This window comes from Ictalurus punctatus, chromosome 7 (genome assembly GCF_001660625.3).
Source record: "Ictalurus punctatus breed USDA103 chromosome 7, Coco_2.0, whole genome shotgun sequence".
In the NCBI taxonomy this organism is placed as follows: domain Eukaryota; kingdom Metazoa; phylum Chordata; class Actinopteri; order Siluriformes; family Ictaluridae; genus Ictalurus; species Ictalurus punctatus.
Genome location: NC_030422.2, coordinates 3092634 through 3109383, shown reverse-complemented (window position 1 = coordinate 3109383; position 16750 = coordinate 3092634). Strand labels below are relative to the sequence as shown.

At 37.2% G+C, this 16750-nt stretch overlaps 1 protein-coding gene across 1 annotated transcript in view; it reads left to right on the top strand.

The window, feature by feature from the left end:
• The window catches only part of brinp2 (bone morphogenetic protein/retinoic acid inducible neural-specific 2), a 161286-nt gene that overhangs the window by 98628 nt on the left and 45908 nt on the right, over positions 1–16750 (top strand). The window contains exons 5-6 of the mRNA XM_017471153.3: positions 4923–5028; positions 14065–14301. Coding sequence (XP_017326642.1) covers positions 4923–5028; positions 14065–14301 — 343 coding nt within the window. The remainder of the gene's footprint in view (positions 1–4922; positions 5029–14064; positions 14302–16750) is intronic.

Here is a 16750-nt window from a genome sequence, read left to right as displayed (position 1 = left end):
GAGATGCGAGGACTGATAGTTCAGCACATGCATCATTCATTCACTGACAGTTCAGCACATGCATCATGCATCATTCCTCTTGAAACTAATTCATATGAATCGTTTGCTATGGTTTCTTTTCAATTTGCAAGACCCTGAATATGTCTTAGCAGGACAACATGAAACATAAATGAGGTGAATGCGGTGAGAAGCATAACAAAATGTTCAGTAGAGAAATTAGAGTAAAATATTTTGAAATACAAAGCAGTACTCTTTTTTCCCCACACCAGAATAAGTGCTGCTTTCAATTTTAAAATATTTTATTTTGTATCGACTATATTTTCAGAGTGTTAAATCCCGCCTCGTGCTGTTGGTATTTGATTCACTAGAAAATGAATTCTTGGGTTATGACACACATATATATTGTTAAATTGACAGACATTGTTATCCAAGGAAATGTACAAGTAAGTCAGATTACAAGCCAGTCATAGATTTGAGGGTAAAGAGCCAGCAGTGGAATTTCTCACTCCCAAGAATGGATTGTTTTTATACATAGGAGTTTTGGGATTTGAGTTTACGTTGCTTGAAGCACCTTACCTTTCAGAGATCTGTATGATCTGTTTCTTTGTGCACATAGTGGTAGTTTACTTGAGCTGCAGGCAATATATACCACAGCACATTCACCACACATATACAGTAGTAAATGAAACACTGAAAGGTAAGGACAATGTGAGGCAGCATAACACTAGATAATTCCTGTTAATTGGCATGAATCCCACAAGATGGTGCAATAAATCTTTAACTTTTGACTCACCTTTGTCTGTTGTCTGATGATTCCACATCCATGTAAAAAAAAGAAAAAAGAAAAAAAAAGAAAAAAGGTAATTTCATTATAAGTTGACGGTGGACATGATATGAATCTAGTAAATTTGCATACAGTAACTATTTATAACAATCTTAAAGCATGTCAATTTCTCAAACTTGACAAAGTAGGGGCCATTCCATTTACAAGTCACATTTACAAATCTTTGTTTAATTTGCTCAGTCAAAAGAAAGTTAATACTTTTTCAAAATAGTTCTCACTCTGGCATCTGATTTATTTTTAATGTAGTGAGGACTTCTTTTTGCGGACTTGTCCAAAAGTGGTACAAACAAGGAAGTGTCCTAATTGCTCAATATTTATCAGGACTGGGAAATTGCAGTGGGTTAACTGTATTCACAAGTCCTCTTATTATTCATATTGTTTTTATTATCATGTAGTTATTTGTTATTGAGATTTTTCTGTAGGATATATGATGTGGGTCTCTATATCTTTTTTTTTTTTTTTTTTTTTATAGCCGATTGGAGGTATTTCATAATGTTGATATACTCTAATAGGTTACCGTATGTGTCAGGCATAGGCTTTCTCAGGAAACACTTCATGTGCAGGCATATGTTTTTAAAACCAGACTAATGCTCCATAATTTTCATTGTATTGGTGAAGCATTTTAAATACAGAAGACAAGCAGCAGATTATATATTGTATGAGAATCCCAATGAGACTATAAACAGGTGCATGAGATAATGAGAGTTTTCAACACATAAATAGTTTTATTAAGATGCAAGGACTGTGCAGTGCTCTCTTTTGGATGCTAATCTTTGAAGAAATGGTAATTTAGGGTAGAATGACTTTTTATATATATATATATATATATATATATATATATATATATATAATATATATGCACATACACACACACACACACACACACACAGTGCGGCTAATTAAGTATTGAACGTGTCAACATTATTTTTTTCAGTAAATATATTTTTCACCAGACTTTGGTATTAACTCAAGAAATCCACACATATAAAGTAATCCTAACATTAAAGTCTATAAATAAAGTTATGTGTGATAAAGAATGACACAGGAAGAAAGAATTGAACACGCTAACTGAAATATATTTAATACTTAGTGGAGAAGCCTTTGTTTGTAATGACCGCTTCAAGACACTTCCTGTATGAAGAAATTAATGTTCTGCAGTATTCAGGTGTGATTTTGGTCCATTCTTCTAAACATATTGTCTTTAAATCTTGTTCAATTGGATTCGAGTCAGGTGATTGACGGGGCCATTCTAACACCTTGATTTTTTTTTCTCCGAAACCAATTGAGAGTTTTCTTTGCTGCATGCTTTGGATCATTGTCCTGCTGGAAGGTCCACCCACGTCTCATCTTCATCATCCTGGTGGATGGCAGATTCTCAAGAATCTCCCGGTAAAGGGCTCCATTCATCGTTCCTTCAATTATATGAAGTACCTTGTGATGAAAAACAGCCCCACACCATGATGCTTCACCTCACTGTTGGTGTAGTGTTTTTAGGATGATGTGCAGTTCTATTTCTTCTCCAAACATGGTGTGTAGTATGACAGCCAAAAAGTTCCATTTTGCTCTCGTCTGACCAGACTACACTCTACCAGTATTTCATAGACTTGCCCAAATGAGTTGTAGCAAACTTCAAACGAGCTTCGACATGCCTTTTCTTTAGTAATGGAGTCTTGCGTGGTGAGCGTGAGCAGTGGAGTGCATTGCCTATTGTTTTCTCTGTGACGATGGCACCTGCTGCCTCCAAGTGTTTCTGGAGCTCTTTCCGAGTGGTCCTTGGCACTTGGGCTACTCTTCTGACTATTCTTCTGACTCCCTGGTCAGAAATCTTGTGAGGAGCTCCTGTGCGTGGCCGGTTGATGATGGAGTGATGTTGCTTCCACTTGCGGATAATGGCCCCAATGGTGCGTACTGGAAGATTCAGAAGTTTTGAAATACGTCTGTATCCAATTCCAATTCAGCTGGTTCCTTGCATTACCTTGCCTTGGAGAACTGCTTTTTCTTAGTGTGTTCTTACTGGTGAAATTTTCATGTGAATAACCTCATTGGAAATATATTTACCGAAAAAAATATTGACGCGTTCAATAGATATTTCCCCCACTATGTGTGTGTGTATATATATATATATATATATATATATATATATATATATATATATATATATATATATATATATATATGATTGTTCTGCCTAACAGAGGCTGTGTATAGTTTATTATGGACATTTGCATTTATAAATATTATATTTTCGTATTTGTTTAATATTCCAAGTTCTGTTTTACCTGCCATTATTCTGTGACGTTATACATGAGGACTCTTATTGTGACATGTTTTCACAAGCAATGCATGTTGGGTAACAGTAAGCAACGAGCACATGGCGTGGTGAAAGCTCGAAACATGTTTATGTTGCATCTGTATCAATCCTCCTTCTGAACTCTAATGAAAGCAATGGCTTTTTACTCTGTTCAGTAGCTGGTGTTTCTGACAATGTACACTGTATGTTGAATCATTAAAGGAGCAAGATGCTCACATATGTATGTATATATATAGTCATGTGAAAAAATAAACACACTGCATGGAAATTGTTGGCTTTTTTGACAAGAAAACAATTTTTTGGACAAGAAAACATTTGATCGTCTTTGAAACAGTGCCTATTAATGACGTTGATATACTTTTTGATATTTGAAATCATTTATTCAACAGAAATATCAATAGATGTGGTATTGTTCTGTGTTAAAAGTAAGTCCGCCCTTGGCTTCAGAAGCTAGTATTGCCCCTTTCAGCAGAAATAACTTGTAGGCATTTTGCACCGGGCTTGCTGGAATGTTTGACCACTCTTCCATGCAATATTCTGTCAGTTCCAAGATGTTTGAGGGTTTTCTTGCATGAACTGCGTGTTTCAAATCCCCCCACAACATTTCAGTGGAATTCAAAGACTAGGCCATTTCATAACCCTCCATTTCTTCTTTTTGAACCATTCCTTGGTGGATTTATCTTCAAACACTCTCTGATATGATGCAGATTTCATAGTTGAATCAGTGAGTGCAAGCTTTCCAGTCCCTGAGGCAGCGACGCAAACCCCAACCAACACATTTACACCACCGTGCTTCACAGTTGGCATGAGGTGCTTCTCCTGAAAAGCTGACTTTGGTCAGCGCCAAACATGTCTGCTGCTACTGTGGCCAGACAACTCCATCTTTGATTTGTCTGTCCAGAACACATTATTCCAAATGTCCTTGTCTTTGCCTATATGCTCATATTTCCATGGGGTGCACTTATCTTTTCACATGACTGTATTGCACACTGTATTTTGGAATGAAACATACTGTATATACCTATACATATAGACCTTGGAATGGACCTGGGTATTTGTTCCCATCCAGGTAATATTCCTTCCCATGACCCTGACCAGGATAAAGTACTTACTGAAGATGAACAAATGAATTAATTTCTTAATGTAAAGTATATTAGGGTTCTGAGAGTCTATTAGACAGAATACTCTAAAAGCATGAGTGCACTAACAGGTTTATAAATTTACTTGGCAGAAGAAGAAGACTGACATGATATTTTGTGAAGTCACTGTGCCTGCGTCCTTAATTTCAGTGTATGAGTACTTCTGTTCTCTTCCGCTCGCTGGGTGGGGGCCATGCCTGTCAAAGCCAATAAAATGAAAGACATGCATGTGGAGAAGGATACAATGGTAAATGGTGTTATCTCTTTATTTCAGCCAAGGATTAGAGTCACAATTTTAGAGAGAGAGAGCGAGAGAGAGAGAGAGAGAGAGAGAGAGAGAGAGAGATATTTTGGGAAGGACAGAGTCATCTGTTTGGATGTTTAGAGGTTAATATTACATTAATGAAGTTCTCTCTCTTTTTTTGCTCATTTAAATGAAAGCCTGGTAAAATGGCCATTTGTGAACGGCTGCAATATGCCGAATTGAGATGTACTATTAATTCTAGATGACTTTGGTTTGTTTTTGACAACAGCCATGTGCCTCACCACTCTTCTCCCATTAAAGAGCAACAAACAGGTGCATGATTTCAGCGGTAATAAGGCGGTAAAATATCCCCTTGTTTCCTAGGTAACAGAGACCAGAACAGGGCCTCTGGGATGCAGTAACTACGACAGCCTGGATTCTGTCAGCTCAGTGCTGGTACACAGCCCGGAGAATAAAATCCATCTGAAAGGTATGACAACTTTTTTGCTTACCTGTGTATCTGTGTGATTATACCATCACAGCTGCTATAACTTTATAACAAAGACCTTGAAGGGTCCTTGGTAGGATTTGCAGCCATGTAAACTTGGGCTGTTGGAAATGTAAGATTTATTATAATGTGAATGGATGAACGAATAATCTTTCTTCGTGTGTCCTCAAGGTACAATAAAATTTCTTGCTTTCTTTTTCATTATGCACTATTCATTCACAAATTGGCGTATTTATACTTCTCATGTGAGCTGTCATCAACATCACCCCAAATGGAGTAAAATATCACTATTTACAGGATTTTTATTCTGCAATATTGATGTATCAACTGTAATGTTCCCCATGACAGCAATAGTGCCATATGTGCGAATCACTAGTAAAGTACTAATTTAGCAAGTAAGTGATTTAATGCTTGGAGGTCTTTTAACTAAATTTTATGATTGTGTGTAAGAAATGACAGGCATGGGAATTGGTGGGAAAGTGGGACATAAATAATAACATGAGCTGTAGTAACCAAAGGTTGTCAGGGACCCTGGTTTAATTGACTATGTTATTTTTGTTCTCTCAGTACTGCTTTACCGGTGCACTAAGAGATCAGTGTAATCCTTTCACTTTAATAAAGATTGATTGAACAGAGAGCATATGACTTGAAAAAAATTATAAAAAAAATAAATAAATAAAGGGATTCAGGCATCTTAAAAAGCAAATTGTGAATTAGGATGTTGCTTTTAGATGTCCCAATGCTAGAATTCACATTTAGCGAGTGTTACAGGGAGTTGGTCTATAAATTTGGCATTTGAAAAAAAAAAAAAAAATCGTTTAATTTATGCTTCACTACATTTTGAAAGAGAAACATGCAGATAGTAATGACATTTGTGGAAGGATGTAAGGGAATCAGGTTTTTGACCAAAAATAAAAAGTCTCCCAAAAATGTCTGAACACCCTCTTTGGACATTTCACTGAGCTTTAATAAGACATGTAATAAACATGTGCATCACATAGTTTCCATCATTATGATCCATGATAAAAAAAAGAATTGTTCCATGTCATGATATAATAGTAAATTGTCAGCACTTATATAGTGCTTTACACTGGTTCTCATTCACCCATACACCAGTGGTAGCAGAGCTGCCATGCAAGACACTAACTTGCCATCGGGAGCAACTTGAGGTTGCTCAAGGACACTTGCCTAAGGACGCTTCTGCATGTGGAGTCACATGGGCTGGGAATTGAACCGCCAACCCTACGATTACTAGACAACCAGCTCTACCACCAGATCCACATCCGCCCATATGTGCTCATAATATTGGGAGTGTCATTGGGATATTTTTTGCCATTTATTGGCATGCCATTTTGCACTCCATTGTTTTGTATTTTTACAAAAATCTATGTACTGTTTTTAATTTTAGATTTAAAAAAAAAAGGTTGCTCAGAATTTCATTACATATTTTGTTCTTAGAAAACATGTAATCAAGTAATATTTGGTTTGTAACATGCAGTCAGAGGCGGGACTGATATACTATTAAGGGTACCCTATTAAGGGTAATCCATAAATTGTTCAATTGAATTCAATTCAATTTTATTTGTATAGCGCTTTTTACAATAGACATCGTCTCAAAGCAGCTTTACAGAAATATCAACACGGTATATAGATATTAAAGGTGCGAATTTATCCCAACTGAGCAAGCGTAAGGTGTTAAGAGGAAGAAACCTTGAGAGGAACCAGACTCAGAAGGGAACCCATCCTCATCTGGGTAACAACAGATAGTGTGAAAAAGTTCATTATGGATTTATATGAAGTCTATTTGGCCTTAGAAGCAGCCGTATTGTTGTCAGGATTCATAGCAAGGGTCAAAGCACAAGTAGTCGAAGTTAAACACGGATTGTCCTTATTATAGAAACAGGAAACAAGCAAAAGTCCAAAACCAGAAATAATGAACAGGAAAATGACATTCATAATCACACATTAACAATCAACAAGACTTAACAGAAATGGACAAAGAAACAGAAGGGTGTAAAAAGACGAACTAATGACGGCTGAACTGAGGACAGGTGTACACATTAGGGAACAGGCCTATAAAGGGACAGTGTTGGAGACAGAACTAGAAGATACAACAGAAGTACATGTCACAATTAGGGCAGTGCTCACTGTGCTGGGAAACACACTCTATGCTGTGGGGATTCATGACATGGTTTGGCAGTCTGCTGTGGGGCAATGACATTTTTCTTAAGCTTAATTTCTGAAGAGGTATATCACTAAGTACTTTCTGTAGTAACATTCTGTTTGTGGAAGGGACCAGCTGCATTATCTGTAACATACAGCTAGTGTCTCTGTGCTTTTTGTACTATATTAGAGTGTATTCCACTAAGAGAACTCAAAGACTCTTAGTGTTGCTAGTAAAGGATAATTTGTCCATCGATCCATCCACCCATCCATTTATTTTTTGTTTTACAGAAATGATTGATTGCATAATTAAAATTTATTCACACAATTTTATTTAAAATTTTTTTTAAAAAATATAACAGAATTTTTTTTTATCCTTCTATGCAGCTGCCAAATTCACCAAAATCATTTCCAATCTATTCACACTTCTTAGAACCACTGAGTTTTGGATCACACTCAGTGTTTATATTCTGCCTCTTCTTTTTTTAAAATAACAAGCTTAAATGGCTATGAAGCAGCTAGATCAGATAAATGCATTGAGGTGTATAAATAGTGTTCTTTAAAGAGTTCTTTATTGTGCATGACTGTATGAATAAATGACATATGGATGGAAATGATGAAGCGAGCTGACATTGCTGTGACCCCAAGAGTTCCTTGATAGGGAACAAAAGACAAAGTTACTTTTACATTTACTTTTAAATTACATCTAATTAGAGTTAATCATTTAGCAGATGCTTTCTTCCGAAACGACTTCAGAAGTGACAAGTGAGGCAGAATACAATCCCAGCCTCTGGCAGTTTGAGGAGTTGGTACAGATGGGAGTGCTGCAGAATTAAATATCCTCTACCTGACTAGAAGCAAGTGCAAGATGATTGTAGGGAGAACAGACAGAGCAGAAGCTAAACACAATGTTTGGTTTAAAGGAAAAAATCACCCAGAATAACAGTCAGTTGTAATTGATATACAGTGCCCTCCACTAATATTAGCACCCGTGGTAAATTTGAACAAAGAAGGCTGTGAGCATTTGTCTTTATTGTTCATCATTTTGATCTTTTCTTTAAAAAAAAAAAATCACAAAATATTCTGCTCTCATGGATATCAAACAATTGCAAACAAATTATTGTGCAACAATTATTGGCACCCTTTTAGTCAATACTTTGTGCTACCTCGCTTTGCTAAGATAACAGCTCTGAGTCTTCTCATATAATGCCTGATGAGGTTGGAGAATACATGGCGAGGGATCTGAGACCGTTCCTCCATATAGAATCTCTCCAGATCTGGAGAGTCCACGCTGGTGGACTCTCCTCTTCAGTTCACCCCACAGGTTCTCTATGGGGTTCAGGTCAGGGGACTGGGATGGTCATGGCAGGACCTTGATTTTGTGGTCAGTAAACCATTTTTGCGTTGATTTTGATGATGTTTTGGATCATTGTCCTGCTGGAAGATCCAAGCACGGCCCATTTGAAGCTTTCTGGCAGAGGCAGTCAGGTTTTCATTTAATATCTGTTGATATTTGATCGAGTCCATGATGCCATGTATCCTAACAAAATGTCCAGGTCCTCTGGCAGAAAAACAGACCCAAAACATTAAAGAGCCACCTCCATATTTAACCGTGGACATGAGGTACTTTTCCATATGGCTACCTCTCTGTGTGCACCAAAACCACCTCTGTGTTTATTACCAAAAAGCTCTATTTTGGTTTCATCTGACCGTAGAACCCGATCCCATTTAAAGGTCCAGTAGTGTCTGGCAAACTGAAGATGCTTGCGTTTGTTTTTGGATGCGAGTAGAGACTTTTTTCTTGAAACCCTTCCAAACAACTTGTCATGATGTAGGTGACATCCAATTGTAGTTTTGGAGACTTTCTGACCCCTAGATGCAACTAACTTCTACCACTCGAACCGTCCTCTTCACAGTGTGTTGAGACGATATAGACACACGTCCAATTCCAGGTTGATTCATAACATTTCCAGTTGACTGGAACTTCTCAATTATTGCCCTTATGGTGGAAATTGGCATTTTGCTATTTTCTTATAGCCACTTCCCCTTTTGTGAAGCTCAACATCCATTTGCCACACATCACAGCTATATATCACAGCTATATTCCTCGGTCTAACCCATTGTTATGAATGACTAAGGGAATTTGGCCTATGTGAAACCTTTATACACCTGTGAAACAGGAAGTCATGCTTGAACAGGTTCCTGTTCCTAGTCACCCAGGTGTACTAAAAAAATGTCAAGCGGAAGCAAGTTTGCAAACACGACTTGAGCAGAACGCCTCACAGAAGTAAGTTTTTATTTTGTAACTCTCTCACCTTTCAGATACAATGTAAATCCTGATCTTGCCGGCGAGCCTAACTATGCTGTACACAGGTACTCATGCAATATATCTTTGGAAAGCTAGGATTCTTGTGATTCAAATGACATAAACCATTTTAAGATACATTCCCCAACAGAGGCTACAATCAACATCTCTGTCAGGCCACCAACATACAAACAAACATTTAAAAAAAACTGAGACAGCTTAGCAAATTTTAGCTAGCAGGTTTGCAGAGCTACAACACAAAACTCAGCATGTGAACAATCAACAGCAGATACTTCATAAAATAATCAAAAAGGTTTTGATTCAGAAGCACAAGATTGTCTGAGCAAAGTTTGAATCGCCCCTCTTTTCAGGAGTATGGAGTACCCTTTGTGCCTGTGTTGTACTTGCCCAGGTTCAGGAAGCTGTCATCTATAAAATGTGCTGTGCACAAGCAAACGTTTGGGTTGTACTGCTCAGGAACAGCATTATAAATAAACAGTAACCACTGATTTCGTCCATTTTCGGAAGGCTAATCAAAGAAGTTTTGCTTACGCACAGAAACACACAGCGTCTCCACGACACGGTGCCTGAATTCACTCAAGCATCGACTAAATTCACTGAAGCCTCACCTTCTTTCTTTGTGTCTGCCATTGGGTGGGATTATGGTGACAGTGCATGCTGTGACGTAGAGAAATTACGGAAGTAAATCTGGATTTCGAACGACGTGTTTCAGGCACGTCTTGAGCAGTGTTCTCTGTTAGATAGAATAAATCCTTTTGGTGGAAAATATGAGTTTTGGAACTTTGCAGAGTTTATACATGCACAAACAGATACATTACACTCCCAAGCAGAAGGAAAACATTCAAAAATCATGCTATGACCCCTTTAACAAAGTGTTTTGGGTTTTTTTTTTTTTTTTTTTTGATAAACCTGTTTTGCGCTTGCAATTGTTTGATATCCCTGAGAGCAGAGTATTTTTGTGATTTTTTTTAACAAAAGATCAAAAGGTTAAACAATGAAGACAATTTTTCACAGCCTTCTTTGCTCATATTTACCAAGGGTGCCAATATTAGTGGAGGGCACTGTATGACGTGCAATAGCATTAAGGTTTTTATAATGCATTTCTGACTTTTTTTCTTTAAACATATTATATTTGTGTTTATTTTCACTGTAACTAAAGTTTTCCTAGATTACCCACCTTCCTAGACTACCTGCTAATACTAGTGGAGTGGGATTTAGCCTTCACCTAAACAGAGCAATGCAGCAGAGCTTCCTTTAGTCTGTTGCACTCTCTGACTAACTTTAACTAAGATTAACTAAGTTAACTAAGGTTAACTTCCAATGCTAATATAGCTGCACTGCTTTCTTGAACTGTGAGCTCATTCTTGAACTTTTGAGTCTTCTCTACTCTGATGTGGGATTTCATATTAATATAATATTGTTGGAAAATGGTGGGTAAAGAAGCTTGTGTTCTTTGTTGTTAGCTCTTCTATTATATATAACTACCATTATAAGTGCTCTAGCAATATTTTCCTGTGACCTCAGCATACAACCACTAACTTTTCACAGGAACAGGAAAAATATCATCAACCAAACAAATTAGCTATACACATATAGTTATTGTGTATAACAACAACAACAACAATAATAATAACAACAACAACAACAACAACAACAATAATAATAATACAACATTCACATAAACCAGGTAAATTGGTTTATATTCAACAGATTTACATATATTTTTGAGTGATCATTTATAATCAAAAGTAAATATTTGTTATGAAATGTGTTTTCATAGCATCAATATGTTTATTTGAATGATAAAATATAAAAAAAAATATAAATATTAGTTATATTTGACATTCAAGTGTTTCTCATTTCATACATACTGCACATATTGACTAAATCCCGGTTTAGTTCTCTGGTTGCTAAAAGAATTGTTCAGAATTGACATATTATATTAAGTATTTATCATATTCAGTATTTAAAAACAACAATTCATTACAGTATTTAAAGGATTGTTTTTCCTGGCTATACTGCAGCATTTTGTTTTTAAAATTTCATATTTTCATTAAGAGATGCCTTTAAAGTTCTAATGACTAAATTCCTCTGCCTGGATTTTAAAGGTTTCATGTAGCATTAATTAATTGGGTTTTAATTAAATTATACCGCAGCATGTAAGTCTATGTATTTTAGATTTCACCGTCTAGAGGGGAAAAAAGTATGTAACTGTGAGAGAGAAAAAAGCTGATGTTCATATCAAGCTAGGGTTTAGATGAAGTGAGGGGTTATCTGAAGACAAGCATTTACACGAACCTAAATTTCCCTCATACCCCTATGACAGATGTGTCACCATGAGTGACCAAAGCAGAAAAAAAGATAGTAATGGCAGTGAAAGGAAAGCCAATGTCTGTGCTAATTATACATGTGGTCTGTGCTAGTACTTGCCACTTTCTTGAGTTTGACATTTAAAAGTCAGCCCACTTAATACTGCTACCTCCTAAAGCAATCTCCCCACTGACAAAAGCCATGTAACTACTTTAATAAGCTGAGGCAGGGGCATGTCTAAAGCGGAGAGAGAAAAGTGGCTGGATGGAAGATGCCCGAGGCCTCTATTTCTGTCAGCTCATCAGTTCTTTTACATTTCTGGAGACTTTTTCAGACCCTTTTTTTTTTAAGACTATTTTAGCATTTTCCAGACCATAGATAGTCATATCATAGTGTCTAGCAGAAGTGAACTAAGGGGAAACCCATAACCAAAACTGTGGATGCAATAGATATAATTTAGACTGTAGATATTACTGAAGACTGCAGTAAACGTTTGTGGGGGAAAAACACGTCTCACTCTGTTTCTCTCCATAAAAAGGCTGAGCTTGAGGAGGAGAGGGCACAAGAGCTGTTATTTAGCCTTATCCGGAATGAAAGCCATCCAAGTTGCTGTCTTTTGTGTGCCTCCCCACACTGTTGGCTCCGCACCCACCATAAGCCAGGCCTTGAGAGGAAGACTGCATCTAATTACGCCTCTTGTTTTCTTGCAATTCAGAGAATAAATACTGGAGAAACGTGTCTCATAAATATTCATACCGGGAGAGGGAATTTGAAAAGCTGAGAGAAAAAGGAATTGATTCTCTCTTGATGGGTGTCAGATCTGGTGAAGCTGAGAAGAGCTTTTCTCAGATAATATAATTAGCAGTTGCTCAACACCCGCAGCTGGGCTGTAAAATGCGGATCGATCTCACCAGCAGATGGATAGCGAACGTATTCATTATCGAATGATTGTATGCTGTGTTCATCATTACATATTGATTATGAATGCTTAATTGACTACATTGTTGCCAGCAAAAACAAAAGCAACATCAAAAGTGTTTTTAAAATGTATTATATATACAATCCACCCATCTTAGTAGGCACCATTGAGTCGTATAGGATGGGCTATCCCAAGCAAATCATCACTAATTAATTTGTCTGCATAAATATCAATACTTACATAACCTCCCATCAAAAGATCAGAACAGGATATGGTCAGAGAATGCCACATCATCGATTCTCTGTTTGCAAAGCACCCCTGCTTCATCACAACAATACATGGCTGAATGACCTTGCCGTAGAGATTGTTAGTCTTTATCCATCCCATTACCCAATTATAGAACTGGCATGGCAGTCCTGTGTCCTAAATAGAAATGTGCAAGCAAACACGGTCAGACGTCTGACCCACTTTACATTCCATCCTCTCTGCTTCCTGCCCAATCTATAGAAGATAATGCAGGAGAATGAGCTTGGGCTTATTGCATTGTCCTGAACATGGCATAAAAATTTTTTTTAAAAAAACTAAAAATGACTTTTTGAGGCGTGTAAGGAATTTGAAAGGAGAAGAGATAGGAAAAATGGGGGGAAAAAAATGTTCCATGAATTTAATTTGTATGGCTTTGTGTTGCCTAACACAGTTGTTGACACTAAATCATTGGATCGGTGCAGGAAAATATCATGTTTATTCTCAGTGAACTGCATGCATGTCAGAATTGTATGCTGTTGGCGATGTGGAAGGTTTCCAAAATGAATGCTAGTGTGACTAGGGTGGTAGTTTAGCCTAAGCTACTTTATTTATTTAAATCATGTATACATTGTGCTGTCTTCATAACAAATCTCAGACTTCAGTTATCAGAGGAAAAGCCTCTTCCTTCCACTTAAGGAAATGATATTCAGCATCCATTCAACATCTGTTACAGCACATTTGCTGTCAAATAGACAGCTGTTGTCATTATTATTAAACAATTACAATGGCTCTCATGATGTTTTTTTTTTTTTTTTAAGTAGACAAGATATGCAGAATTATTTGTCTGTATATTTGCTGTTGTTTAATTACTTCCTGCTATTATGAAAGTAACTAGAAGAATGGATTACCAACATTTTTAGAAAGTAGAAACCCTAACACTACTTTATACATGGTTGTAGCCTTATGGTCTTTAAAGAAGCTAATAAAAGTTTTACATCGAGATATAGATTCTCTGTATTATGTGCCATTAAGACAACCCTCTATTTAAACTCAGGTTTACAAGATGTTCTCCCCGACTTCCTGCGCAACCGTTTCGTGGAGGCAGCGCTCAGCTATGTGGCATGTAATTCCGAGGGCGAGCTCTTGTGCCGCAACAACGACTGCTGGTGTCGCTGTTCTGCCAAGTTCCCCGACTGCAACTGCCCCTTCTTGGATATCAGAGCCATGGAAGAGAGTCTTCGGAAAAGCAGGGAGACCTGGATTACCTTGAACAATGAGTTTATTGAGTCAGGTAAGGATTCTGCTACGCTGTTGTCTCTTGTGCTAACAATAAGTTAGTGTTTAAATTTTGTCTGAAGTAATTAGTAGCACCAAGATCACAGTACAGCAAGGCATACTTTGAAAAACACTTCACCTGAGACACGAACATTACATTGCTTTTGGGAAACTGGGACCAAGCTTCTAAAACATGGCCGCAGGAAGACTTTCAAGGCTTTTTGTAAACAGCATGGAGAACACTGACACTGTAGTAGAGCACTCAAAATCTTTTTAGCTGAAATGCATTTGACAAAGCTGAGTGTTCTGGGGCTGTGTTTGATGGTGACAGCTGATTGATGTGGGTGTTGCTTTCCCATCCCTGTTTCTCAGTTTTCCCTATCCAGGTCTCTCACTCTTTATAAATGGAACATCTGTCAGCATTTTGCGTCACTCCCGAGAGCATATCAAAAAATGAACTCGCATAGCAAAGTTCAGTTCAATTACTTTGGGCCACATTCAGTGATAGCAGTTTAAGGTTAAAAGTTATGTCAATATTGACAAGAGGAAAGTTTTTCATATTCAGACTTATGCAGGTGATTATGCTGAATTTCTGGGTGGCTAATTCTGACTAGTAAATTATATGCAGGCAGTTCATGCCTCTGAGGTTGCCATATTTTTCTTGTTCATAGCTCTCATGATGGGAGTTTTTACCATCTTTATACACAGGCACTTTCCTTTAAGCAAAAAGAAAATCAGGGGATAGAAAATGCCGACTTTATTATTATGCAGGCTTTCAATATGTTGCCATATGATAAAAGCAATAGACAGTAGAAAATACAGTTTAGACCAGGGGTTCCCAAACTGGGTGTCTCGACTATACAGTGTGCGAGGACACTTGATTTACAAAGTTTTTAGAGAGATTTTAAGTTACATTTCTTGTTGTATTCAACTTCCTTTTTTGCTTAACAAATTAATATTAGAAAGCTGCTCTAATTATGAAAACAAATTTTGTGTGCTAATATATATATATTTATATATATATATACATATATATATATATATATATATATATATATATATATATATATATATATATGTGTGTGTGTGTGTGTGTGTGTGTGGTTTAGTCTTTTTCACTATCCTGACACGCTGCTCGAGCGTAGTATACAGCGACAAATAAAAAAACCGACAATTTTCCCTGTCCCTCTTCCTCCTCTAAACAAACTAACCAGATTTCCTATTACAGGTAGTGTCTGAATTTTTTAAAACCTCCTATGCAGCCTTCATCCATCACGTTCCTCAACCCCAGAGGGTTAAATTTAGTGCATACAGGCCAGTGTGTTGGCTCAGGTTACTAGTTAAATACAGTCATGGGAAAAAGAATGTATTATATATTTGTATATAATGTATATATATATATATATATTTATTTATCAGGGGCTATCAGGGGTTGTCTGGCCCTCACCAACTTCTATAAACAAACAATTATAAAATTAGAACAGCTAAGGGAGTTTTAGGTACTCCGCTCCACCTCATGCCTAACAACCTCCGGTGACCAAAAAAAAAAAAAAAAACGATTTCAATATGTAGTAATTTTTTTAAAATTGAGAAATCAGGTGGAAAAATATAGGTGCACCCTTCCTACTTCTACAGTCATTAAGAGAGTAATTAGCAGCCAGGTATTACTAATGAAATGCACAAGATTAGTTAATCACCAACAAGAGTGATTACCTCTGTAAAAGCAGAACTTTTGGCTGTTTAGTGTTCTGGAACACTCAGGTGTGTGTCCATATCATGCCAAGGAGAAAGGACACCAGCCATGTCCACAGAGAAGCAACCGATGCTCCTCGGGAAATCTGGGAAGGGTTATAAGGCCATCTCAATTTGGAATTCACTATTCTACAGTGAAATGGATTGTTTACAAATGGAGAGCCTTCAAGACAAAACTTCCCAGGAATGGACATCCAAGAAAATTCAGTCCAAGCTCAGACCATTTAATGCTCAGATATATAAAGAAAACCTCAAGAGCTACATCATGTGTTCTATATGCCTCTGTAAGCAATATAAATGTTTATGTTCATGACAGCACAATCAGAAGACAATAAGTATGACTTTCATACTTATGCTTTCATTTCGAGGAGTGACTAGGTAAAATCCCCAACTTAGGTTTGCAACACTGCAGCTAGAGTTCTAAAACAATATACTTTGGACTGATGAGACCAAGGTGGAGGTGTTTGGATATCATACACAGCACAATGTTTGGTGAGAACCAAGCACAGCACAGCACCACAAACACCTCATACCAACTGTCAAGCATGATGGGGGAGGGGTGATGATTTGGGCTTGTTTTGCAGTCACAAGACTTGGGAATCTTGCAGTTGATGAGCTCCACTTTATACCAGAAAATTCTTGAGATAAATGTGAGACCATCTGTCTAGCAGCTTATGTTGGGCTGAACTTGGGCCATGCAACAGGATAAAGGT